Raw genomic sequence first — 25343 nt, 5'->3', positions numbered from 1 at the left:
TCCATTTTCCCAGGAAGAGTTACTAGTGGGTAGAACATTACAGCTATAATTAGATACTTAGATGATTAACAGAGAAGTTATCAATTTGATCAAATGTGTAACAAACTTATATATTATTTTCTGTGCAAAATTATCAAATAAATTTATCTGTAATCTTGATATTTGGGCCTAGATGTGGAATAGATGCAAATATCAGAATCTAATAGCAGGACTAAAACTGTGTAATCTGTGTAGGAAATATATTGCACATTTTTTTTTCCACAGTCTGTGGATATGAGTTAACTTTTTTCTTTATAGTATCACATTAGCAAGACTTGCATAAAATTATCTTTTAGCTATTAAATACAAAATAAGCATATATAAGTGTATATAAAATATTTTTGTATATAAAATAATTTTTGCACTGTGTATTGAGCTTTTTCAGGACTGACCAACTTTGCAGATAACTTACCTGACCTTATTAGTAGAATACAGTAAATCTTTTCTCTTCCTTTCTGAAGGTATATAGTGGGGTGATACGAAGGAAGTTATTCAACTGAACTCAAAGATCGAGATGAAAACTAAATTTTGCTGTAGTTCAGCTAAGTGGTAGGCTGTTATTTTTCAGAAAATACCAAACGTATGAGACATAATCATATGCCACCTGATAGTGTTTCTAGGTGCGTGTTTGGCTAACCTGTCAGCCTTGGCAAACCTGTCAGACTTCATATCGCTCTCCTCCACTGTTCATGAACTTGTCTTGTTCCCATCTTCCAGGATTAGCCAAGATTTAAAAAAAAGAAAAAGTAAAGAATGTTATTACTGAAAAAAAGGGAATAAAAATATGGGAAAACTGCATTTTATAGTTAAGAGATTTATTTTTTAACAGCCTAGCCAGTGCTGATCATGAAAATCTTTTTATGATAAATTTACTGGGTAGGAAATATTGGCAAATGGTGAACTCTTAAATTATTATTGTAATTGGCAACTCTGAAGCACTTACATAGCTCTCTCCTCAAAATACTGTACAAACAACCATTCCTCATCACAAGAGACATATAAAATTCATAACAGCAGGTTGGTTTTTGACCATTAACACAACTCTGATGAATTTCAGTGTAGTGGACATTTAATTAATTTGAGGGTCACCCATTCCTAAGAATTTCATAGCTGATGAAAGACAAAATAAAGAAAAAACGAAAGCAAAAAAGTAGAATCAACAAAAAAAGGAGAAAGAAGAGATGGTAAGCTAAAAGGGCTGAGGAACAGAATGTAAAATAACTGATCGTTGATTCACCTCTTTCTGCAGGACTGTATTCTGTTGTAAAAACAGGTAATTAAATTAATGAGCTACTGTTTTGACATGATAACTACTGTACCTCTAAAATAATTCTAAATTGCCACATCTGTCTCAATGTGACATAAGGCTTTAGCATCATGAAGTAGGTAATCAAACTGTTTGCCTTCCCAAAGAATTAGGATACGATTGTGTCTGAAAGCTAGCAAGAGTTGTAACAAGTGAGAACAACATTCTTCGTTGGTTTTGAGTGTTCCAGAGTGGATCTAGGCTCAATTTAATCATGGCTTACTGTATACACGGTTATTTCAGAAGCATGCCTGTGCTTCAGCAATGTCTTCAGCCACATTTGTTTCTCCTCTCACTAAGCTCAGTTTTTAAATTTATTTTATTTCTCCAGACAACATTTGTCTCTTAGTTTTTTGTAAGCTACTGGTACAGTTTTATTTTCATTTGCAGAATCGTTTTTGGCTGGTACAAGTGACACTGTTTTCTGTCTGCTCAGTGCTTATGAAGCTTCAACAGCATGCTAGTTCTCCAGTAGTCTATAAAGGCACAGTTCCTTCCTAGTTCAACTTCATTAAATTTTCTCCACAGATTCACTTCTACTGGTTTCCCAGATGAGTTGGAACCATAAAAATAAAATAGTTGTAATAACATTAAGACTTTTATTCTCTTTGTGAGCCAAGTACTAGGCAAAATCAAAATTCCATAGGCAGGTCTGACACTGTCACACAGGGTCACTAGTAATCAGTATTATGGGCAGCATAAGTTTTCAGTCAGGATTTACAAGTATCAATGTTAAATTAAAAAGCAGAGATGCTTTTTGTGTAGGGTTTAGTTTTTTTCAAATTAATCCTAGACTCTTTTCCTTAATCAATCCTCATTTCCTGCTATTTCTTGCATGTTCTTTTTAAAAAATATATGCTTTATTTTCTTCAGATGAACTGGCAAAAGGCAGGGAGGGGTTTGTATCCTTGTTCTAGAGCCAAGACATAAAAGTCAATACCTAGACTGGGATTAATCTCACCTAGCTCTAAATGTAAATGGAGTAATATTTGTAGCTGAGCTGTGCATTCAAGGCAAGTTTTATGATTGGTGGAAAAAATAGGTGCTTTAAGGATGTGATTCATCTGATGTTTTAAGCATCTAATTCAGAGTGAGGTGGATCACACTTTCAACTTCGTTGTTGACTCGATGTGAATTAACAGGCATGTAGGATGGCTATAGATAACTCAGGCCTAGTTTTCAGGACTGTAGAATGGCTGTAGATGAGTGAATTTAGAGAGATGACGCCTGTCCCCACAGTCTTATGCATCTGAAATCACCAGTAAATTGTAATGTCAAGTAGTCTTTTGAAGGCCTACTCTCATTCAAGATTATGTATTTGGAAATAGGGTTTTGTGTGGTTTCTGGCCATTTTTCCATGGAATACCTTGTAAAGATCAGCCATTTTGTTAACAGCCTTAGAAACTAATTGACAGTCCTCTGCTAATGGGTGAAGCGCTGGAGCAGGTTGCCCAGAGAGGTGGTAAGTACCTGAAGTGCTGGGATTAAACCCTCAGCCCTGCATGAAGGTTGGCATATGGATGATGTCCACAACCAGGCAAGAAAGACCCTCCTGATTGGTTTTCACCCAGGGTCTGGCCAGCCTTGGGTGGGAACTGATTAGGAGATCACCACCAGGTGCCCCCACTTTCCACATTAACTTGGAAGCAGGACAAGAAGAGCACCATAAGAACTGATTGCATACAGTAGGGTTGGAAGGTTTGCTTGCACAGTGTATGAGCTGTGTGAGGATTCTGGTTGTTGAAAAGGCTTCTTGACTGTGTGTAGCAATTGGAATTCCTGGGGCAGCAGGGAGAAAGATGAGTCTTCCTTTGGGAAACTTCTACATAATTGGACTCCTTGTCTGTCTGGTTCCATGGCATAGTTCCTTGGCCAGCTTGGTCCATTCTGAACATCCTTTGCAGTGAGTGAATGCATTGACTTGTTCCTCCCTCCAGTTATCTGGCATTTTGGATCTTTGGTATACAATGTGGTAGTGGAGGGAGAACTTTGGTTGCTGGTCTGCCAGTTGATGATAATATCCTTCCTAGTCAGGCAAGTGGTCAGCAGAAGAATGCCCCATCCTTGAAAGCATTCAAGGTCAGGTTGGATGGGCCTCAGAGCAATCTGATCTAGCTGAAGATGTCCCTGCTTATTGAAAGGGGGTTGGACTTGATTGCCTTTAAAGGTCTGTTCCAACCCAAACTGTTCTGTGATTTTGTGTTTGTGTAGACACCTGCTAAATAGCTGTGCTCAAACTTTGGCCTAGCCAATTTAATGACTCTGCTTGAGCTTTGTTTACATAGACAACATACATACAGTCATGATCCTATAGGTTTATCTTGCTCCTATTTCTTCAGAAAGGTTTTAGTAGACCAGATCTACTGGCTTTGCACAGCTCTTTACTTTCTTACAACCATATGCACCATTTGGAGTTCTTCAGGGAGTGGGCTTGTAAAGTATGCTCAGATTTTTAGGACAGTTGTTCTGACACTATATTGGTGAAAAAAGGGAGTGGTTATCTAGATTCTAGAGAAAATTGGGAGTAAATAAACACCTGAAAGGCATTTGCAAGGAATGACAAAAAAAAAAAAAAAGGCAAGGTGGAGATTTGCTCTGGCTGAGATTGATGTTATTTGAGCAATCATAAAAGCAAAGTAAAAAAATCCAATAATTCTACACAGATTCAAAGAAACTTATCTGTCTTCTGGTCACTTAGAACATACATGTGTCTTTCAGAAATCATATGAATCTAAGTAACCCACTGTAATGAGAGAGCATTTCTGTTTTCTTTAGCCAAGAATAATTTTTAAGTTTGTCTTGGCCTTCTGAGTTACTTTGGTCTATATTATCCCCCCTGGCTATTCTTACCTATCTGTACTGCCTCATAATACATCTAAGAGCTTTCTTATTTGTTCTTCTTGCAAAACAAATTTGGCCATGATCCAAGCAAATGAGTGAGCACTCTTCTTCCAACTGGGGCTGAAGAAATGTGTGGCCTGTAACTTTCAAAAACATGACCCTGTTATCAAAGACGCTGAGATAAATCACCTGTTCAGCAATTCTGTCTGTGTTGTTCATAGTGGCAACTGAAGGCAGTGCACCGCTGGAGAGGTAAGATGGTACCAAAGAGAGTGGCTTCTACAGAGAATGGTGCAAGGTCATGGTTTGTGTATTAAGGAAAGTAATTTGCATGTCCTAAAAGGACCTGTCATGCTGGACAGAGAAAGTCTAGGATGGTTGGTGAAGCTGAGTTCATCCATGCTGGAGTGTCACTGGGAGACTATGGTGGCAAACTAAGCCTCACTTTCTAAATACAGGTACCTTAAGCCATTTTGCCAAATGAGCTGACGTCTAAGCTTCGGTACGGCTACCAATGGTACTACAGGTGGCTTGTGGTAACTAAAACCTAAGCCAGAGCTAAAACTCAGAAGTCCTCATTGCTTATATGTTCTCTTGAATGATGACATTTTGTAGTAACAGTAGTTTCTGACTGAGCAATTAGATTAAATCCCAAATTACCATCTGTTGCAGTGATCTGATCTAGAAATCACAGCAGGATTGCAGGTTTGTTGTGCCCATTACAATCTCCTTAGTTTTCTCTCCAGATTTGTGTAAAACTGAAAAGAGCGGGTTCGATTGTCTTTACTGAATTGTCCAGATACAACTGGGGGATAAATACTCTCCTAAACTGAAATTTTCACAAATGAGAAGATAAACTTGCACGGTTGAGAAATTGTATGTTACCTTAGCTGGGTTTTCTGATTTTTTTTGGATTAGCATTTAAGTTCTTTCCAAGTCTGAGGTTTGAGAAATTACTGGGAAAAACATTCTGCTATTCATTTGTCCAATGAAGTAAAGGTTTGTATGTTTGCATATGAACTACATTGACTTTTACCTCCTCTATAGTAGAATCCAATTACTATGAATCAGAAAAGAAAAGCTAACAGAATGGATGCATGTCTTGGGAGAGTTTTCAAGAGGAAACCAACAGTTGCCTAACAAAACCTTCTGGTTCACTTAGAAAATAATAGACCTATTATTTTGTTTGGAAACATTTCTTTTCAATTTTATAAAATATGGTGACAAATTAAACTCACTGTGCCTGGGTCATAATATATATGTCACTTCTGCCATTGTGAAGGGTCAGGGTCAAGGTATTCATCTGCAACTAAAACTGTGCAGCTTCTGTGCATGATTTTAGTCCAGTGTGAATGTTTTAGATTTTGTGATGCCTGTGATTTTCCACTGGCTTTAGTTATATTAATCTGTATGGTTTACATATTGCCATGCTGTAGCCAAAGAATGCCAGAAGATTCAGGAAATGGGGCAGGGAATTATTCCATAACTCAGTTATACTTGTTCATAACTCATCTCTTAACAAGTTGCAGCTTGTATGTTTTATAAACTAAAATGAAAAATTGGAACTAGTATTTAAACCAAAACAAACCTCAGTGTTTAGAGGTTCACTAGCACAGAAAAATGGCCTTGCTGAAGCGTATTATACATATTATACTGCAATACACAGTCTTTTATTAACCTTTATCAAAATTTATTTCAGTTTTGAAGTATTTTGCAGCAGAAAATTATAAAATGGTCTGTAATTTGAGAGAGTCAAGGTCAATATAAAGTCAAGAAATCACAATGGTGTAAATGAAGAAGTCTCTCATACTTTACTACTTATTTTATAAAACTTTCTTATTTTATCAAACTGGCGATATTTTAATATTTTGGGCTGGGATTCCACTTAAACATTTGTTCTAGGAGATTTTTAATTCCACTGAGTTTTAATTAAATGATTTCTAGTATAACAATGAAGGTTTTTATAATTTGACCTACTCTCTTTTGAATATCACAAACTATTTTGTTTATTCGGTATTTTCTAAAAATATATTGACTTGATATTCTCAGTCTTAATTTTGTCAAGTATATTGTAATTAATCTAAAGTATGGTGTTATTATACAGAAGAATGACAAACCTGTCCACAAACAGCCATTTTCTTTCCTGTTATTCAGCCATAGGCCTGCTATCACAAACATTCACATTAACATATCTATCAAGGACTGACTTAATACAGTAAATAAAATGAGCTTTTGCTATGGCAAAATAAGTTTCAGTCATAGATCTAAATGTTAAAAGTTTCTTGACATTGCCATGCAAAGTGAACCAGTATTTTGTTTTCTGTTTGCATTCTAAATCAAAAAACCAAATTAAACTAATTAATAACCCCCCCTCCAAATAGGTACCATATTTATAGATATGTTTGTGAGCCAAAAGCTATATAGTTTTCATTTTATTTAATCTTGCTTTACCTCAGGAAACCAAAATGCGCTATAACTTTATTGTAATGTTTCTGTTTTTCCATCCATATATGTGCATTTTACTACAAATCGGGGAACACACTTGGAATCATCTTCTTTGTAGTCTTGTTAGTGATTTTAGTACTTGTACTCCAGTAATGCCTTTAGATATCAGTTCTAAATGAGGAGCAAACATACAGGGAAAAGACACCTGGCCAGTAACAGGCAGGAATTTTGTCAAAGGACTCAAGGACCGCTGGTATCCTGAGTCCAGGTATGGTGCCTTTCCCACAAAACCATCCGTTCTCTAGTGTCAGTTGTGACAATTCTAAACTCCAATGCAGGTCTCTGCTGTAGGAAGATCAGTCAAAGTGGCATAACTATGCCACATATGAAGTCAGAGGGTTCAATGATCTCATTATCTATTATGGAACAATCCTTTTTTTAAAAATATCTAATTGCAAACATTTAATATTTACAAAATCTTGAAATTTTTGAAAATAATTTTTCTTTGCAATTTTGACATTTTGGAAAATAAAATTTGGAAAATAAATATTGCAAAATGGATCTAGAGGAGAATGCAGGAGATGTGTTTGACTCCAAAACAGCATCAGTTCTTTGGGTGTCTTCTGGACAAATAATTCTGTAGCTTTCTCCATCCTGTGATGGAGATTTCATAACTGCTGTAAGCAATGTATTCCAAAATTCAGATATTCTTACCATTAAAGTTTTTCTAATACCTAGCATAAATCATCTCTCCTGCTATTTAACCCCATTATTTCTTGTTGTACCCACAATGGATCTGTAGAACAGGTGATTGTCTTCATAGCTGTTGCTTGAAACTATCATCTTACTCTCTTTACAGTAAACAGCTCCAGTTCATTCTACTTTTCTTTGTGGATCATACTTCTGAGACATTTCATTGTTCTCCTGTGGTGTTCATCAGGTTGGTCGGCATTTTTTTTGAAGTATGATACTGAAGTGGTGGGGTCTAAAACCACAGCCCTGAACGAGGGTTGACATGGATGCTGTCCACAACCAGGCAGGAAAGACCCTCTTGATTGGTTTTTGCCTAGGGCTTGGCCATTCTTAGGTGAGAACCGATTAGAAAATCACCACCAGGTGCCCTGCCTTCAGAATTAATATCAGGTGGCCCGGCATAAAGGCTGGTTCTGCCTGTAGTGAATGGGGGGAGTTTATTTATGTGTTGAGTGCTCTTATGTATGGCTTCCAGGTACTGGAAGAGCTCTTTGACCATCTGTTGTGGGCAGAGCTCCCAGGGATGGTAAGGCATCAGCACAACTGGGAGGACAGGGAGGGTTACTTCTGTAAAAATGGCACTGGTTTTTGGCCACTGTTCTGTGATTGGAATTGGACTGGTCACCTGGTTTCTAAGCTGGTTTGTTCCCATCTTTATTTCATCCTACACCATGAGTGAATGTGTCAATCTCTTTGTTCCTCCAGTGGTTAACCACCTCATGTCTTCCATGTATAATTTAGAATTGGAGGGGAAGATCTGGCCTGTGTGCTGCTTATTCATCATAGTATCCTTCCTATTGGGGTGTGCAGTCAGCAAAAGAGATACCTAGAATGAGCGTAGTACTTAAACTGTGGTTTTAAAAAAAAAACCAACAGAACACCCTCCACACATCCCCCCAAACCCTGTGTGTTTTTTTTTTAAACTGAAGAAGAATGATTTCTTGTATCTTACAGGTTGCAAAATACGATTGTGTCTCTCTGTAAAGTTTTGGATTTTTTTTTTTTTTTTTTTTGGTCTGACAACACTGTGGTATTCATAGGTAATATCTATGTTGTTGTGTTCCATTGTTAACACTAGATTTATTTTCTGCCGTTCTGCAAACTGATCATGATGGTCTTTGGCATCAGCCAATTCTCAGTACCATAGAACGGCTTCCTTTAAGCTCAGGTAATATGAAAAACACCAAAGTACTTACTATTTATGTTGAGAGCATAAGCAGTGTTTACTATGTTATCATTGATGTGAAGTGTATGTTACTTGAATATAGTAAAGACTAAAGCATAAAAAAGACTTGTTAATCCTTTTAGCTTTCTTGGTTTCATTTGCTGAAAGCTTGCTTGAAAGTTAGTTGACTAATAGTTTTTTTTTCCCTCAGGATTGTTACAGAAGTATCAAAAAAAATGATGGTTTAAATTTGTGTGTCCCTTGGTAGTTGTACTTTCGTTTGTGTTTATATGCCTGTGTTATTCTTTTATTTTCATATTTAGTTATTTGATCTTATCCTCGCACTCTTGAGTGCTTCCTGAGTTTCAGACAACTGAAGAACTCATGATTTTTCCTGATCAGTCTCTTCCTACACTTCCTGTTCTTCAACCTCAATGAGATTTTTGCTTTTCTACTCATGTAATTTTTTTAAAGGCACTGATGACTCTTCTGAGCACCTTCCTTCCCATCCTTCCCATTACATCATGCCTTCTGGTTTCCTGGATTTACAAAACAATGATGGAGAATTTCTGGCCTCCTACTAGCTTTTGTTTAATTGCTATTTGATACACTGCCATTTTAAAACTTTGTTGTACCTGTCCAGCATCCTGGGCAACCGACCTTCAAACTACCTTGATATATGTTGAGAATCAAGATGATTTCATCTCCTTTAGGAGGTAATGGCTGCAAAGTAAGCACAAAGCTGTTTTTAATAGTTCTTTTCACAGTAAAATTCATTTAACAAACTTACAGAGAAAAAAGTGAGATGCTTTTCCTTCAGAACTCTTGTGGCTCAAGAAGCCCCAGGATGACCTTAAATGCTAATTTTACTAAATAGTAACAGCAGTAACTAACTGGGTAGCTATTTTCTATCATTGCTGTTGTTGAGGAGTCACCATAACTTGAGATTATAGAATCATAGAATGCTTTGGGTTGGACCTGTAAAGATCATCTAGTTGCAACTGCCCTGCCGTGGTCCAGGACATCTTTCACTAGGTATTTGAGCAGTGTGTGTTAGGCATGCTGGATTTGAATTAATTTCTTCCAGAAGGTATCAGAAACATTGCCAAATAAAGATGTTTCTAGTATGATGGTGACTAAACCTGTAAGACTGGTCTCACAGATAGCAAATTTATATATGATTTTGTTGTCTAAACTGCCTCAGTATACATATACAAGAAGTTTTAACTTGTTTAATCTGTGCATTATTGTATTACAAAAGTGATCTGTTAAACACCTCAAAAATAAAAGAAAGACAGGCTTTGTTGCACATTCTTTATAGTTCTGTAATTCTCAGTTGTGAGCTCTGAGTATTAGAACAGAGACATTACACCTCCTTTGCAGAGGGCTATTTTACTGATAGTGCAGCAGTGAAACTGTTTTCTTTTAATTTAATCTGTGGATATATATATTATACTACTATCCAGGAAGAGAGACAAATTTTAAACTAAATCTGTGTTTAATTTCAAGCCTTAGAAGTGATTGTTGATCTGCCAGTAGTTTATTTTGCATTCAACATATCTGATTTCAATTGGTGTAACAACATGATACAGATTTTATGTCAACTTAATGGAGAAGGAACTGTTTCCATGCATGTTAAAATCTATGCTATTGGTACTGCAAGACTTACTGTAATGATAAATTCAAGAAACAAAAAATAGTTTTTGAAGCCATCAGTAATTTTTCTTGTTTTGTAGAACTGATCCTTCAGCACATATGAAAAACATTTTATTGTGGTTTTACTTTAAAAACACTTAGTGTGTGCATTTTTGAAGCTGAGAAAATAAAATGCATATATGTGTTCTATATACAGTTCTATTTTTTATTTAGTATAGGAGAACTAGAAGTTGTTTACTTTTTAAAAGCCTGGTCCATATTAAATGTCATATGCCAACTATTATACATGCAAGGTAAGTGAATTATTAATTACTATATTATGTATAAATGTAGTTTCTCTGTAGGGGAAACACTCCTCAAGAGACATCACTTGTCAGGTTAGCAATATGCTTCTTAAATTTCTGTAAACCAATAAAAATATAAATTTTCTCTTTAAACACCTGTTGAAATTTTTTTTATAATACAAATCAAAGTAAATCTCAAAGTCTAAGCTGTATAAAAAGACCACAACCTTCATGAAAGGACAGCTGTTTAGTCCTTTCGAACTACAGAATATTCTCTCTCATTTTGGAATCGTATCTTCAGGATTTTTTAAAAAAATCATGTAGACTTTGGTATGTGTGGATAAACTGATTTCTCTAAGTAAACATTTGAGAAATTGTTACAATATTTTATTCCCTGCAACATATTTACAGAATAGATCAAAATATATTCTTGAGACACATTTGATTTTCTTCTGAAGTCAAGATGATAACTGAGATTAAAAAAAAGATACCACAATAAAATTGTAGGAATCTTCCTTTAGAACGCTATATGTTCCAAATGTTAAAAAATTACATTTAGCCAGTTTTCTGTGAGGAAATGGTATGGATATCTATTGTTAAAAGAAACTTAAATAAAAATTATCAATGAAATGCCTTTCACATACACTTTATTGATTAGCAGAAGTGTTTTTCCTGATATGAGTTACTAATCTGAAATTTTATGAAGTATTTTTCTCATAATTATTTTGGATATGTTTTCTCATCATATTTATGTTATCTGATGAAGTTCATGTTAAATTTAAAGACTTTTTTACTGTATTTGTCTTACTATTTCTGTTTACATTTAAGAAGTAGGCTGCAAAAGTTCTTTTTTGTTAGATCTACTTGTTTCATATTATCAAACACTCAGTTTTTCAATATTTTGTATTTCAGTATGATGTTAATATTTAGCAAAATATTTTTTTCTTGAAAGGGTGAGCTCAAACTCCTTTACAGTTTTAAAACTTATCATTTGAAAGAGATGAGCTTGGCAGCACAGCTTAGATCTGGATGGGAGCCGAAGATTCCCTGGAATTCCGCAGCCTGGGGGGAGATGGATACTGTAGTTTGATTTACTGGGTGCTCTAAGTTGTAACTTCCCCGTTAGCACCAGTTCACGTTGTTCTTGCACTCCAGCTTCTGTTGCAGTTAGATAGTTGCTCAGCCCTCCTATTTAATGTGCAGCTGGGTTCATTCTTGGCTCGATTAATAGTAAATCTGTATTATCGGTTCAAAAGGATCCATTGTTATTGTATGATTTAACTTTCTGCATACCATCGGGTGTATTCTTTGATCTTTTTCTTGCTTTTAGTCTAGTAGCTGTCACTAAAATAGAGCTTATCTTTTAGAAATTAACCAATATTGAGTGGAAAATTTCCACTGCATGGACAACTTACCATCAGTAATTTTTTCCAGAGTAATTAACTACACAATTATGAACTTGCACTTTGCTAGTCTAAATTTTAATATCTTTAACTTCAAATCATCCAGCCTGTGTGCTAGACTGTGGAGGTCTCTGTGACCATGTTCCTATTCCTCATAAATTTATTTACGGACTATGAATAAATCATACATTAGGTTACTTTAAAATAAATCAAATAGTGCTTCTCTTATGTGTCTTAATGCAACTTTTGTCCAGGCTTACAATAATTTTTATTTCTCTCTCTAGAGCAGCTTGTCACAGCTGGCTTGGAATCATAATATCATGAACAAACTTTGTCATGTAACTAATCCTTCTATTTTTCAGAGTGTTTACAAGCATGTTGAATTGCATAACTTCAACACTGATCTGTGGAACTCCACTAAATCACATCCCTTTATTGAACTGACCATTTGGTCCTGTCCTCAGTTTTCTGTCCTTTAGTCTTTCCTCTTAGAGTGGCTTAGTCTCTTTAAAAGTTATCAGTTTTACTTTGTAAAAATCTGTATGAAATCTAGCTAAATATATCAACTAGATCACCATTGCTGCAAGCTTGCTAAGTTTTGCAAAGTAGGACCTATCTTAACAGATCCAGGGTTATTCTTAAGTATATGGTATTATTGCAAGAATACCATATTTAGACAGATGCATGTTAATTTTGTTATTTATTATAGTCTACTTGTTTGTTCAGCACAGATATTTAGGTAACAGGCCTTGAATAATCCTTGAGCTCTTTTCAACATTGACATCACATTTGTTGTTTCCCAGGTCATTGGAAAGAGGGCATTTTGAAGCAAGAGGAAATATGCCACTTTTGCTGAATCAGCTATTTTACCCTGTTTCCTGTATAACTCAGTTGAATACTATCTAGTAATGGCAGTTTGTTCTTGTTCACAATGTCAGGATTTTTTAATAAAAACTTTCTACAGTGGCTTCAGTTTTAGAAAAACTGTCTGAAATGTCCGCAATGGAAGACTCCTGTTGGAGTCTCTTTGGTTTCTTCCAAACTGAATATCAATGCAAAGACTGCAGGGAGCTTCTCTGAAATATCTGTATCTTCACTGTGTGTTCTTTTGCTATTTGCAAAGACTCACACAAAACTCACAATACTTGACTGCCTAATTTGTTAGCCCATTCACAGCAAGCCATATTAGTCATTTGTCACTTGTGCTATTCACTCTTACTTCAATCTTTATTCCATTTGCTGACTTTATCAGTAATTCCATTTCTTACTATGTATGCGTTATTTGACACCATAGAATCAAAATTATGTAACGTTTCTTCTTTAGTAGTAGTTTTACGGTACTAAAGAGATTAAGTTTTATATTAAATACACTTCACACATTGGTTAATTATTTGCTTTGTTTTAGGGAGGTAATCCAACAGCTACTGTAATTGCATTGTGTTCAATGAGAGATTTCAATCTTTCTCAAGAAACTTGTCAGATGGCTATCAGAGACATTGGATGTCTTGAAGTGTTAATTAATTTACTTGATACAGAAGAAATTAAATGTCAGGTAAGTAGCTCTGTTGAATAGAGAAATGAATATGCCATTTCTAGGAAATGTTTGTTCAATTTTCAATTTTAAATAGTATAAAGAAAATGGATTTTTCTTTTTCCGTTTCTGTATATTACTGATCTCAAGGATTTTTTAGAAAAAAAAAATCAGTATCTTTTACTTTCAGTTTTCTTCTTCTGATTCAATTTAGAAGATAAGATGTTTTTGATAACCCAACACTTTAAGTAATTTTTCTGTTTATGCATACTTAAATAATATTCAACTTCTGTTATCTTCCATTATTTAGACTGGTTCCTTAAAAATCCTGAAGGAAATTAGTCAAAATACATTAATCAGACATACAATTGCAGATCTTGGGGCATTAGAGAGCATGGTGAAAATACTGGACTCTCCAGATAAAGATCTAAAATGTCTGGCAGCTGAAACAATTGCTAATGTTGCTAGGTTTAAACAAGCACGAAGGACAGTAAGACAGCATGGAGGAATCAAGAGATTGGTAAGCAGACATTAAAATGTCCGTGTTAAAATATGCATTGTCATATGCATATTTTTGGTCAAAAAATGTGTTGTGTATGTAATTCTTAGTGTTTGCTATCATTAAAAAACAGTATAATATCAAGCTTCCTGTAGATAATTAAAAATTACTTTATTTTTAGGTTGGGCTGTTGGACTGTGTTTCAGTAGGCTCAACCAGCCTAACATCATACCAAGCAAATGATACTGAAACAGCACGCTGTGGGGCTTTGGCACTCTGGAGCTGCAGCAAAAGCACTAAAAACAAAGAAGCAATCCGTAAAGCTGGTGGCATTCCATTATTAGCTAGATGGCTCAAATGTTCACAAGCAAACATTTTAATCCCAGTAGTGGGGACACTACAAGAATGTGCCTCAGAGGTAAGTAAATACATATAGCTAAATTATTTCTAATCATTAAACCAATTGGCTACTAAAAGGAAGCATTACATTTGACTGCCGCTTAAATCAGGGTGCTTATTCCACCAGGAAGTAGATGTTTGGTATGGTCAAAATTAAGTGGATGTTTTGTAATAAAGACAAGACCACTTTTTTTTTTATTTAAAAGGCTATGAGTAGTACATGAAAGAAAATATATAAAAATTAAATCCTTCATAAGTTTGGGTTTCTTTATCTTTTTTTTTTTTTTTTTCATTCTACTTAAATTTGGTAACTTAAGATGCTGCATTCTGGTTAACTAGTACATTTAAATTCTGCAAAGCTAACCTGCAGGTGTGGCCAAGGAGATCCAGTGCAGTGGAGGGTAGTGCAGTGTAGAGTGTCCTAGTGAGTCGGGTAAGATGGTGTCTTGTCAAGTGCAAAAAGAAGGGAGTTCATGTGTTTTTTTTTTTTCTACAGATTTCACAAGTTGAAGTACATTCAGTTTTCAAATTTGAATACAAGTTTTTACCACTGCCATTATAAGATGAATGGTTATTTCTCCATTTGTGGAATCGTATTTGAAATTAATTGAATTTGAAATTAAGGTCAAAAGTATGCATAAGTTGAATAAGATGAGTTTGAGACACGGAACATGATTTTTTTCAAGATTTTTCATTATAAAACACTTTGTATTTTCAAAGTTAGCTTCTTGATCTACACAAGTTTATGCATGCTGCAAGAGGCAGTATCCTGGCAGATTTTAGCTTCAGTAAGTCTGTGATAAGAAGGTGAAGTTTTTGAGGGTTTCTTATCTGACCAAATCTGGAAATTAGACTAAATGCATCTCTAAAGGTATTTCCTTTCTTTTAATTAATGGTCTTCTGTTACAATGCCTGTTAGTTAAAATTTGGAAGAAAAGATCACAAAAAAATTTAATTCTAAGAATGTATTCATCTAACCTTTTTCTAGGAATAGACCTGTTGTTCTGGCTGCTGGCTCTTGAAGTGAGTTCTTGATCCCATTCTGAAGTATCTTTTTCTTCCTTGGCTCTGAGCAGGCAGTCTGGACAACTTTCAGAATATTCTGAACTCTGCTTAAGCAATGTGACTACACAGTAGGCATTGCAGCATCTAGTTTTACAGGTGATTTGAAGAGCACTGCAGAGAATTTGTGTTTTGGTAGTTAGGTTAATGGTTGGATTTGATGATCTTGAAGTTCTTGTCCAGCCTAAGTGATTCTATGATTTTATTTCATTAATATTGAGAACATCAGTAGTATTTTCAAGGCAATGCAGATGACTTGTGCTTAAAGTACAAGACTTCTCAATATCAAAGCCTAGACTAGTATAATTATTGTGATTAGTGTTATTAATATTAATGATTTGAGAGGCAGTTTATCTTTTCAGCCAAGTTACAAACTTGCAATAAGGACAGAAGGAATGATTGAGAACCTTGTGAAAAATCTGAGTAGTGAACATGAGGAGCTTCAGATGCATTGTGCAAGTGCTATATTTAAGGTAATTGTATTATTCTAATCAGTAGATCAGAGCCAAGATAAGCCCTTTGTTTTCACATGGTTGTCAGTTTTAGTATTTCTTAGTTTTACTATTTTTCTAATGTGTAAGAAATGACTTTATAAAAATGTTGAGGGCCTTTGGACAATTCTTATGAGAGTGTTTTCACTGCATATTAAAAACTGTTTAAAGAACTGTTGCTCTTCTTGTGTGCAAGCCCAAAATTGCCCAGGTAACCAATGGACAGAGGTGGGGCATACTGTGCTAAGAGCTGTTTACATTTGATTGCTCCCAAAGTGGACAATGTATAAGCACTGCTGCATATACAGTAGTGGCTTACTGTCAAACTCTCTTAGTGAGTTATTAGCATATCCAGATACTTTATAATAAAGTATTTAGGTTTTTTTCTGTGCTAGCTTTTACTAGTTAGCTAGTTTTACTACTAGCTTTTGATGACATTTTACATAATATATATATTTCAATTTTTTGTACAGTGTGCAGAACATAAAGAAACACGTGACCTGGTTAGACAGCATGGAGGTCTACAACCACTGTCTGTTCTGCTTGGTAATTCTGAAAACAAACAACTTTTAGCAGCTGTAACAGGAGCAGTCTGGAAATGTGCAATCAGCAGAGAAAATGTTACAAAGTAAAAAATTTTATTTTACAAACATTTATTACTTTATCAAGTTTTGATTTCATGGGCTTTTATTGTTTTCAAAATAGTTATATCATGATTCTTCTAAAACATACTTCATAATCAGTTGGGCTTCATAGTATCAACTTGGGTTTTAAAGTATTAAAAAAATTACCATATCACCTCATCAGGTTATGGTGAAGACATTATGTCACTAGAATGATAATAATCAATGGGGACAATTGGTACCTCTGAAGAAGAGTTAAGATACAGGACACTGAATCAGGAAGTGTACTACCACACACTAAACATTTGACACGTGGATGTATCTGATATCTCCACTCCTCTTACAAACCAGGAACTCTGCTGCATGGCAGAGAGCAGTTAGCAAACTTAGCTCTAACATTTTACGTCATGAGCAGCAGAGAGCAAATTATCTCATTCTATGGTATATATCTAATACACATTAGACCCACTTACTTTAGGGATAAACTGGAATCTAGGATAATTAGCCTTGATGCCTCTCTCCTTGTTTACAGAAAGGGCCCAAGAAGGTAGCTTAGTCTGGACACCCAGCTTCTAAATGAGTGGAATTAACTGATGAGAGTCCTACATTAAGTACCTACAACTGCGCAGTATCAGGGTCCAGAGTGGTTATCCAATAATGTAACAGCAGGAGTTATCACCCTCCACCTTTCATGCAGCAGCTTAATGATGGAGAATGTTTTGCTCCTTCGTCTAAAATTAATTTATCAGATTCATGGACCTTACCTCAAAAAAAGAAAAAAGCCTGCTCCACTGGAGTATATGCTATGTTTGCTGCTGAAGTTATGCTGTTTGCATAGAAAAATTTGAGATTTATAGCCTGCATGGAGTATCAGTAAAAGGTAACCTTTTCCTGAAACTGTAATTTTAGTTTGCTGGGCAACTGGAGCCGATATATAACTGCTGGATAACAAGTAGAAAAGTCCAGTAATAAGGGTTAACAGTATGGCTCTTTACTGTCCTAAATGAGTTTCCAAAGTGTTTGTATGCAGAGCCATGGCCTTTACATACTTCTGGTGTCCTACTGCTATTTGCATTCTTGATTGCACCATAACCTGGCTATTCAGAATAGTATATCCTTCTTTTCTGTGGCCTTTGGGTATCTGCACGGGAGCATCGTGGTTCTGAATCAATCAGTGATGAGATGGACTGAATGGCTCTCACTATACTAGTGAACTAATCGGGGCCAAAACTTTCAGGGCTCAGGCCCTATGTTATGATTATCCATACTGTTCAACTGCCAGCACAGCCCCTTACACAGTTTGGCCTGTGCCAGCAAGCACTCTCCCAGAAAATGCCCAGACACACCTTGGGAACAGGGCAGGCAACAGATTATTTCCGTTGGGCACAGTGGAATTGTGAACACCCTGGACTGTGAGGACAAGAGAATTTAGCTGTATAGATGCTATGTTGTGCTTCTTGTCTTTAGCACTAGAGTATGAGCCCTCGCTTGTTTTACTTGTAAGTATAGCTGTAGCAAATAATTCTGTCCAAATGCAAAGACATATTTTTGAGCTACTCGCACATCTTTGGCAAGGGCTTGAAGCTCCATGAAGGTTGCTAGCCAGGCACAGGTCCAGACTTGGACTGAGTTTGTGTGTTATGTAGTGCTGAGTCTGAAGCAGTAAGCCCTATCCAAACTCAAGATGAGAGGGCACTACTAAACAGATAGTATAGAAGCACATAAATAGATCTGAAGGGTTGAGCTTGAGTCTGGCATGAAGCTAGAACTAACAAATCCTGTTGGTTCCTGCAGGGCCACTTAATTATCCTCAAACTACTCCACAGTATTTCCTGTACCTGAACTACATTTATGAGGTGTACTGACTCAGCAGTGAGCTGGTACATGGGCCTGACTAGCTCAGATTCCAGTTTCAGTGCAAGCAGCTGTATTGCTTCTGGACACAAGATGGCCTTGAGCCCACAGCTCTATGTAGACTGCTAGTTGCAGAGCCAGCTCATTCTGTTGTGTGAAGCAGTTGATATGCAACACAGATAAAACATCTAGAGAAAATTAAGGGTGTTTTTTTTCAATTGTTAGCTTACTTTATTCCTCTTTTTTTCATGCTGCTGATGTTTTCTCTCTCAGATAAAAGAATAATGAAGAAAGAGAGGAAGCTTTCTCTTTAAGCAAAGGCTTGAATAAAGAAAAATGAGTTTCTCATTTCTCAGTTACTTTGTTATATGGATAAACCAGTTTGGAAAGATTAACTTTTCTTGAAACAGTTCTAGTTCTGACATAAAAATCTCAAAAATACTTTTGTGTGTGTGAAATAAAAGGCAAAAGTAAGTTGACCCTTGGAAAATGCAGAGTATTTGTAGGTCAAGTAGATAATTCTAGAAGCTAGGGGCCATGAGGGTAGTACTAATGAGAACTGTGTATCCTCAGAGAAGTTATCTCTTTAGTAGATGAAGTACGTGTATTTACACAAAGTTATAAAACAAAGCATACTTATTAGGTAATATACAGGCCAGATCTAACTTGATACACCAAGTGGAATTGTCAAGGTGTATCACAGAAAATGTATGAAAGAAAGAGACAGTATTTGTTAAGCGTTAAGAACCCTCTAAGTTCTGAACAAAAAGAACTTTGAAGATGACCCCAGTACTGAGGAGCAAAGTCCTCTTCTGAAACGTGAACTTCTGAGGTTTAGTACACATCTATTTGTCGGAAAGGACCTCCAGGATTTTTAAACATATTTTTGTTTTTCAGTACCATAAGTGCTATGAGGAATGAGGGAAGTATTAATATAGCAGTCAGTTCAGATTTTTGTCAGCTTGTGTCTTAATTTCAAAATGGAAACTAGCATAGTACAATAGAAGTTTACAAGAACTATAGGTCTGACCTTAGGGAATTGCACATATTAAGGCCTGAAGGAAATATAGAACCTGTCAGGACAAACTCCAAACACTAATATTTAGTAAAAAGTAAGTGTGATCCTTTTGTCCGGACAGGTGGAAGAGTGTCTGATACACTACTAGTCTAGCTACATTGCAGGAAAAAGTACTGGAAGTTGGGATACTTCCAGTATGTTTTCAGCTATTTATGGATGTTGTATCCACATATTAAGTATTATAAACCCTTCAAGCTACTCTGCAGATTCCTAGACAGCTGAATTAGAGAAGTGTATTTAAAAAGGTAGAGTAAGAAATTATCCTGTATGTCCCATTTTCAAGAACTCTTTGGAATGCTTTACCTGTGTTGTGATTTCTTCAACAAGATAATTTAGATGCAGAAATTAAACACTGTACTTCAATTATAATGATACCTCAATTATAAAATTAAATTTATTACATAACATACTAAAAATAACAACTTTGTGTTTACTGCTGTCTTTTAGGTTTCAGGAATATAAAGCCGTAGAAGCTTTGGTAGGTTTGCTCACTGATCAGCCTGAAGAAGTCCTTGTAAATATTGTTGGAGCACTGGGAGAATGTTGCCAAGAGCCAATAAATCGAGCTGTTATCCGTGGATGTGGTGGAATACCACCTCTAGTGAAGCTGCTTACTGGAACTAATCAGGCACTTCTTGTGAATGTCACCAAAACAGTGGAAGCTTGTGCAACAGAACCTGAAAATATGATGTAAGCTATTCATATTCATAGCACTTTAAATACTGAAAAATGTGTTTTGTTTTCTTCTTTTTTTTTTTTTTTTAATTTTAGTTCTGCTACAAATACAGTAAGTTCTAATCTGACTTAAAAGTATATTTCACTTTTTGTTTTCCACAGGACTGTGTGGGTTAGTTACATCCTATGTGCTCTCTCTATAGCAAAAAAAAAAAAATTAATAAAATATATGGAACACAAAGCTTTTGCATGTGGGGGACAGTCAGATAAACCTTTAGTAAATTGATTTTTATTAAAGTTAAAAATCAGAGTTACACAGCACCATTTTAAAGTGCTTTGTGATAGGTACCTGTTCTGCCTTTTTACATCTATTATCAAATCATAAATAATAGTAAAAATTAGACAAAGTAATTTTAAAAGGAAATGTACACGTTTACTGTAATGAAAAATAATTTGCAAATTTTTAAAGTAGAGTATTATTTGTATTTGATCTGTTTTGTCCCTCTCTGTTATTACTTTTACGAACTCAGAGGTTTTGGAACACTTTTCTTGCCTTTTATTCCTTTGCAAAACCAAAGAACACAACTATTTTACTGAGACAGTTGCTGCTTTCTTTGATTTTGTGATGTAGATTTGTACAACTTACAAAAAAAGTTTTATGATTTTATGAAAGTTTTTTTTTTTCCTTGAGTTTTATGATTAAATGTTCCAGTTAAATGTTAAGGACAGCATTTACTGTGCTTACTGTTCTTTTACAGGGATATTTACCTCAAGATTCTCAACATATTTCTCTACTTATACATAAGGAAGGTTAGAAAGAGAGTTTTATTAAGCTCCTCCTGTTCTGATTTGCATAATACACTTGATATTCATTTAGCAGTGCAGGGAATTCTTTTCCTGAACAGGGCTTTTGTTTTCATGCTTTGGCTGTCACCCAGTGGCAAAAGGCTAGATGGTACACAACCGTAAACACGAACAGTTAGCCACGTAGTATGAAAGAGAAAATAAATGAAATCACTTTCACAACATATCTCACTAAAATTCAGCATTCAGAGTAATGTACTAACCTAACAGAATTAACACTGGAGATCAACTGAGAAATTTACATGCTAATAAATATAAATTGATATTTATAAAACCTCAGACATACTCCAGTACTCATGACTGTCACTTGTAGTGTCCAGTATGGATAGCTTCATACTGGGATGTGGTCAGTATAAGCATAAAAAATAACACAAGTTGATGCTAAAATTGTGATAGAACAAAGTCCATCTTGTTTTTAAGAAGGGGAGAGTACAGGTTGTTTTGGACAAAATTTTAAAATTTTACAGAGTTTGCAAAGAGCAGACAAAGGAATCAAATATCAAATTTTCTTCGTATAAAAAAATTCTCTATTGAAGTTTCTCAACTTTTAAAAATATTTTAAAATATAAGCATTTTAGGTCAAAAATGGAATAGCCTTTTTACTACTACAAAAAAACTGTTATACAGAAAATATTATTAGCATTAAGACTGTAACATGTACCTGACATATTGTGCTAGTTAGACTTGTAGTACTGGAAGAGATAATGCTGCTGTCTTTTCCCAAGGCATGATTCATACAGGTGTGGATAAGTTTGATACCAAACCAGCAAAATATTTAAAAATAATAGTTAAAACATTGACAGCAGTGCAACTATTCACATGTGTAAATGATTGGCTTGGTTGAGTGTTTTTCACAGGGTTGAGAGCACTGCCTCTGTCGGGCTCCCCTGAGGAAAACAAAAAACCAACCAACCAAAGAAAAAAAAAACCAAACCAACCAAACAAAAAATTTAAAAAACCCAAACAACCAAACAAAAAAAAAACCTTTACTGGGACTAAACCAGTAAGTAACCTTATTAGAAACTACTGCAGAGTTAAATGTCTTTCTGTAAACATTTTCTGAAGTTTTTAATTGAAAGGACACATCTTAACAAGGATGTGGAGATGTGCCAAGATGCTTCTAGGTAGAAAGCAAAGCCACTTCTAGCCTGCAAGTATATAGAGATGGTAAAAACTTCCTATTGCAGGTTGATACTTGGCTCTTTCCTGATCTTCCTGGTTCATCTGGCTGGATCCCTATTACATTCCTTATTTCACACTTATTCTTGAAAATGGCTAGACAGGGTCTAGAAGAGAAGTTGTTCTCTACTATTTGCTTTTCTCCTGACAAATTTGGCTGGCAAGCCTTGAGGCTTGTTTTATCAGCTGGTACAGACAAGCACTGTTTGAAGACTCACTTTTTTAGTTTGGCACTACAGAAACTCTGAAAACTAAGATTTTTTTTCTGAATTCTTCTGTCATTGACTTTCATGGGGACTAGAAACCCAGAACAAATCAGGGAAATTTAAAGGGAGTATCAAGCTCACATCAGAATTGAGAGTTTTAAGAGATGTTCTTACATTTCATTAGCTGCATGTGTGTTTAACAAAGTGTGGCTTAGAGACTAAGTATTTGGTTGAGCAGTCTTCTGTTTTGAATGTGGTTATACTTGCAGCAGTAGGTATGTGGAAACCATAAAGACCAAGAGTGGAGCTGGTGGGAGTTTCTGTGAATGATTCAGGGGTATGCAATGAAGAGCACGGTAAAAGAAAATATTATGGATTGTAAAACCCCTGAGAAACAGTGCAATTAACTTCTGAGGGAAATGCTGTGTACTTATCATATGTTCCATGGAGGAAGCCTGCACAAAGAGACTGGTAGATTGGCATAAGTGAATCTATAGCTTCCATATGTCTTTTTATATATTTTAGCTCTGCCGTGTTTCCTGATTGACACTTTAAGTCCTATAACTACAGAGTGAAAGGTACAACAGTGTTACTTCTCTGCATCAAACCTTTACTTTAAGACAACTTCAAACAACTAAGTGATTCTTACTGAGTTTTTGAACTGTGTAAAATAAAGAATAGCAGCCAGCTTCTCTCACAGCAAAAAAATAAGTTGACTTATCCTGGAAAAAAAGCATAACTTTGTGACTGAACTTATTTGCTTTTATGTGGAAAGCATGTAGCTGTTCTTCATACTCAGTCTGCTGCACAGAAATGCTGCTGCACATCTTCTATATATGTTTGTCTTTGAGGAACTCTTTACAAGTTATTCTTTTTCTCTTACTAAAACCAGAGGACTAGTGCTTATTCTTTAACTGCCACTAGATTTAGTTTGCCCATTTCATTTGAAAACCCATAGATTTCATCTCTAGTGTTCAAAACTGAGGGTTTATAATCTTATAAACTAAACCATATGATTATTTTAGCCAAACAAATGGAGTTTGAGTCATTGGTATATAATACTATTTATCAAAGCCGTCTACAGTGACTAGTGAAAGTTTTAAGAAATATGCTAAATTGTGCTTTCAAAAAAGACAAGATTACATTCTGCCAGAATTAAGCTCTGGAATCTTACCAGTGAGCACAATACAGAGTCAGTATAACTTTGTTTATTTACATTTGTATTTGTGGTCTAAATTGGCAGACAATTAAACTAGAGTTCTCAAAAGTTCTGGCAAATAACACTGTGACAGAGAAAGATGGTAGATAGGACAAACAGATGTCTACGCTCTGAGTATGTATGTTTAAGCAATTCATGTTGAAGTTTCTACTGGAAATGTTCAATGTTGAACTTTGAATTCAAAGAGAAGTACTATTTCAGATTAACAACTTTGCTAGTTTCAGATATACATAGAAAACAAAGTAAATTTCTAGAATTATGATCCACATCTTGCACAGACATCTCATGATGTTCAATGATGTCATGATATCAAGGTTCTTAAATGAAATAATGTGAAAAGCCTTTATTGTTGAATTTTGGAATTACTTTTGTTGACTGTAAATAGTCATCAATAATTCCAAAAATTTATCTTGTTAAATTTATCTTATTAAATTATCTGCACTGGTCAGATAGCAGATGCCAATTCACTGTAACCTAGGCATTCTAGTAATCTCTGAATGGGTTTAATTGCATTATTTGTCCATACGATATTTCTATATACACCATACATCAGCTGCTCTGTGTAGAAACCAGGAAGACATTTTGCTTATACACCTTGCAATTGCCTTTTTGTAGGAGTGGTGTGAGCTGCATACCCCTTCCCCTCTGTCCTGATCACATCTGGCCAGCCCAGGAGTGCATGCTAGAAGCACATCCTCACTGCAGCTATTTCTGACTGCCAATACAAATACTTCTGGTTATTTTGAGGAGCAGTGTAATCTACACTTTGTTCTAAATTGTATCAGTGATCAAATAAGAACAGTCTACAACAGGGCACAGAGGTCTGAATGGGAAGAGGTGGATGCTGGCCATCTTGGTCCAGGTCTGTTGTGAAAAACCTCTACTATGTTAAGGTATAGACCCACAGCAGTCCAGAATCCTTGCTCCTACTTGTAACTCTACATGTTTATTTATTGCTGTGTACTTAGAGTGAAGCACCAGATGGCAATTGCCTGTAATAAAGTTTACATTTCTATTTTGGGTGACTTTTATGCCTGCTTAGATTTTTGACTATTGACAGTGTTTTGTACATTAGACACATTATTTACATTCAGTTCACCTATTCTATAAAGCAGTTAGGTATTTGAACTTTAAATTATAAAATATTAATATTTATGATATCAACTATTATTTCAGCTTTTATGAAATTCCCTTCAGTTTTCAAAGAAAGTGTTCTGCATCTTTATTAAAAGACCTTTCCTGTAACAGTCCTGAGTGGTTGCTTAATCCAGATTGAACTGCAGTTTAATTTTATCATCATGGTGTCAACAAACTATTATAAAATATATCATTTAAGTGAGTGTAACCAGAAAGTGACTAATGTACTAACTGTGGATGACTTGAAGGCAAATCAAAGTAATTTTAAGATACGTTTGCTTGTATTTCAGCTTTAACAGCTTTATTACAGCATCCTGCTAATAGTGCTAAAATAAATATTAGGGGAAAAAAAATTAGATACAGAATCAAATCAGAATAATAGCTTTATGCCATCAGAGCTGAAATTTTCAAAATTACAGGTCTATTTTCCCATCTCTTTCTTTGTTTATTTGTTAAGAAACCTAAACGGTTTTTTTTCATCACTTTAAAAAAGAGTTTTTGTGTAGACAAGAAACTAATGTCTCAGCACTTTTATAGAGGAAACTTTTTTTCGGAGACATTTATTTTAGTGTTCCCTTTGCTTTTAGAGCAGATATGCTCATTTAACACCCATTTTCTTCATCTGCTACATTGT

At 35.3% G+C, this 25343-nt stretch overlaps 1 protein-coding gene across 1 annotated transcript in view; it reads left to right on the top strand.

Moving 5' to 3' along the window:
* The first annotated feature begins 13303 nt into the window (after window positions 1–13303).
* The window catches only part of ARMC4 (armadillo repeat containing 4), a 49944-nt gene continuing 37904 nt past the window's right edge, over window positions 13304–25343 (top strand). The window contains exons 1-6 of the mRNA XM_008947182.1: window positions 13304–13444; window positions 13734–13943; window positions 14104–14340; window positions 15746–15856; window positions 16348–16502; window positions 19877–20119. Coding sequence (XP_008945430.1) covers window positions 13337–13444; window positions 13734–13943; window positions 14104–14340; window positions 15746–15856; window positions 16348–16502; window positions 19877–20119 — 1064 coding nt within the window. The 5' untranslated portion in view covers window positions 13304–13336. The remainder of the gene's footprint in view (window positions 13445–13733; window positions 13944–14103; window positions 14341–15745; window positions 15857–16347; window positions 16503–19876; window positions 20120–25343) is intronic.

Source organism: Merops nubicus, unplaced genomic scaffold (genome assembly GCF_000691845.1).
Source record: "Merops nubicus isolate BGI_N331 unplaced genomic scaffold, ASM69184v1 scaffold10089, whole genome shotgun sequence".
NCBI lineage: Eukaryota > Metazoa > Chordata > Aves > Coraciiformes > Meropidae > Merops > Merops nubicus.
The sequence above is the reverse complement of the archived record's forward strand: the minus strand, read 5'-3'. Positions and strand labels throughout refer to the sequence as shown.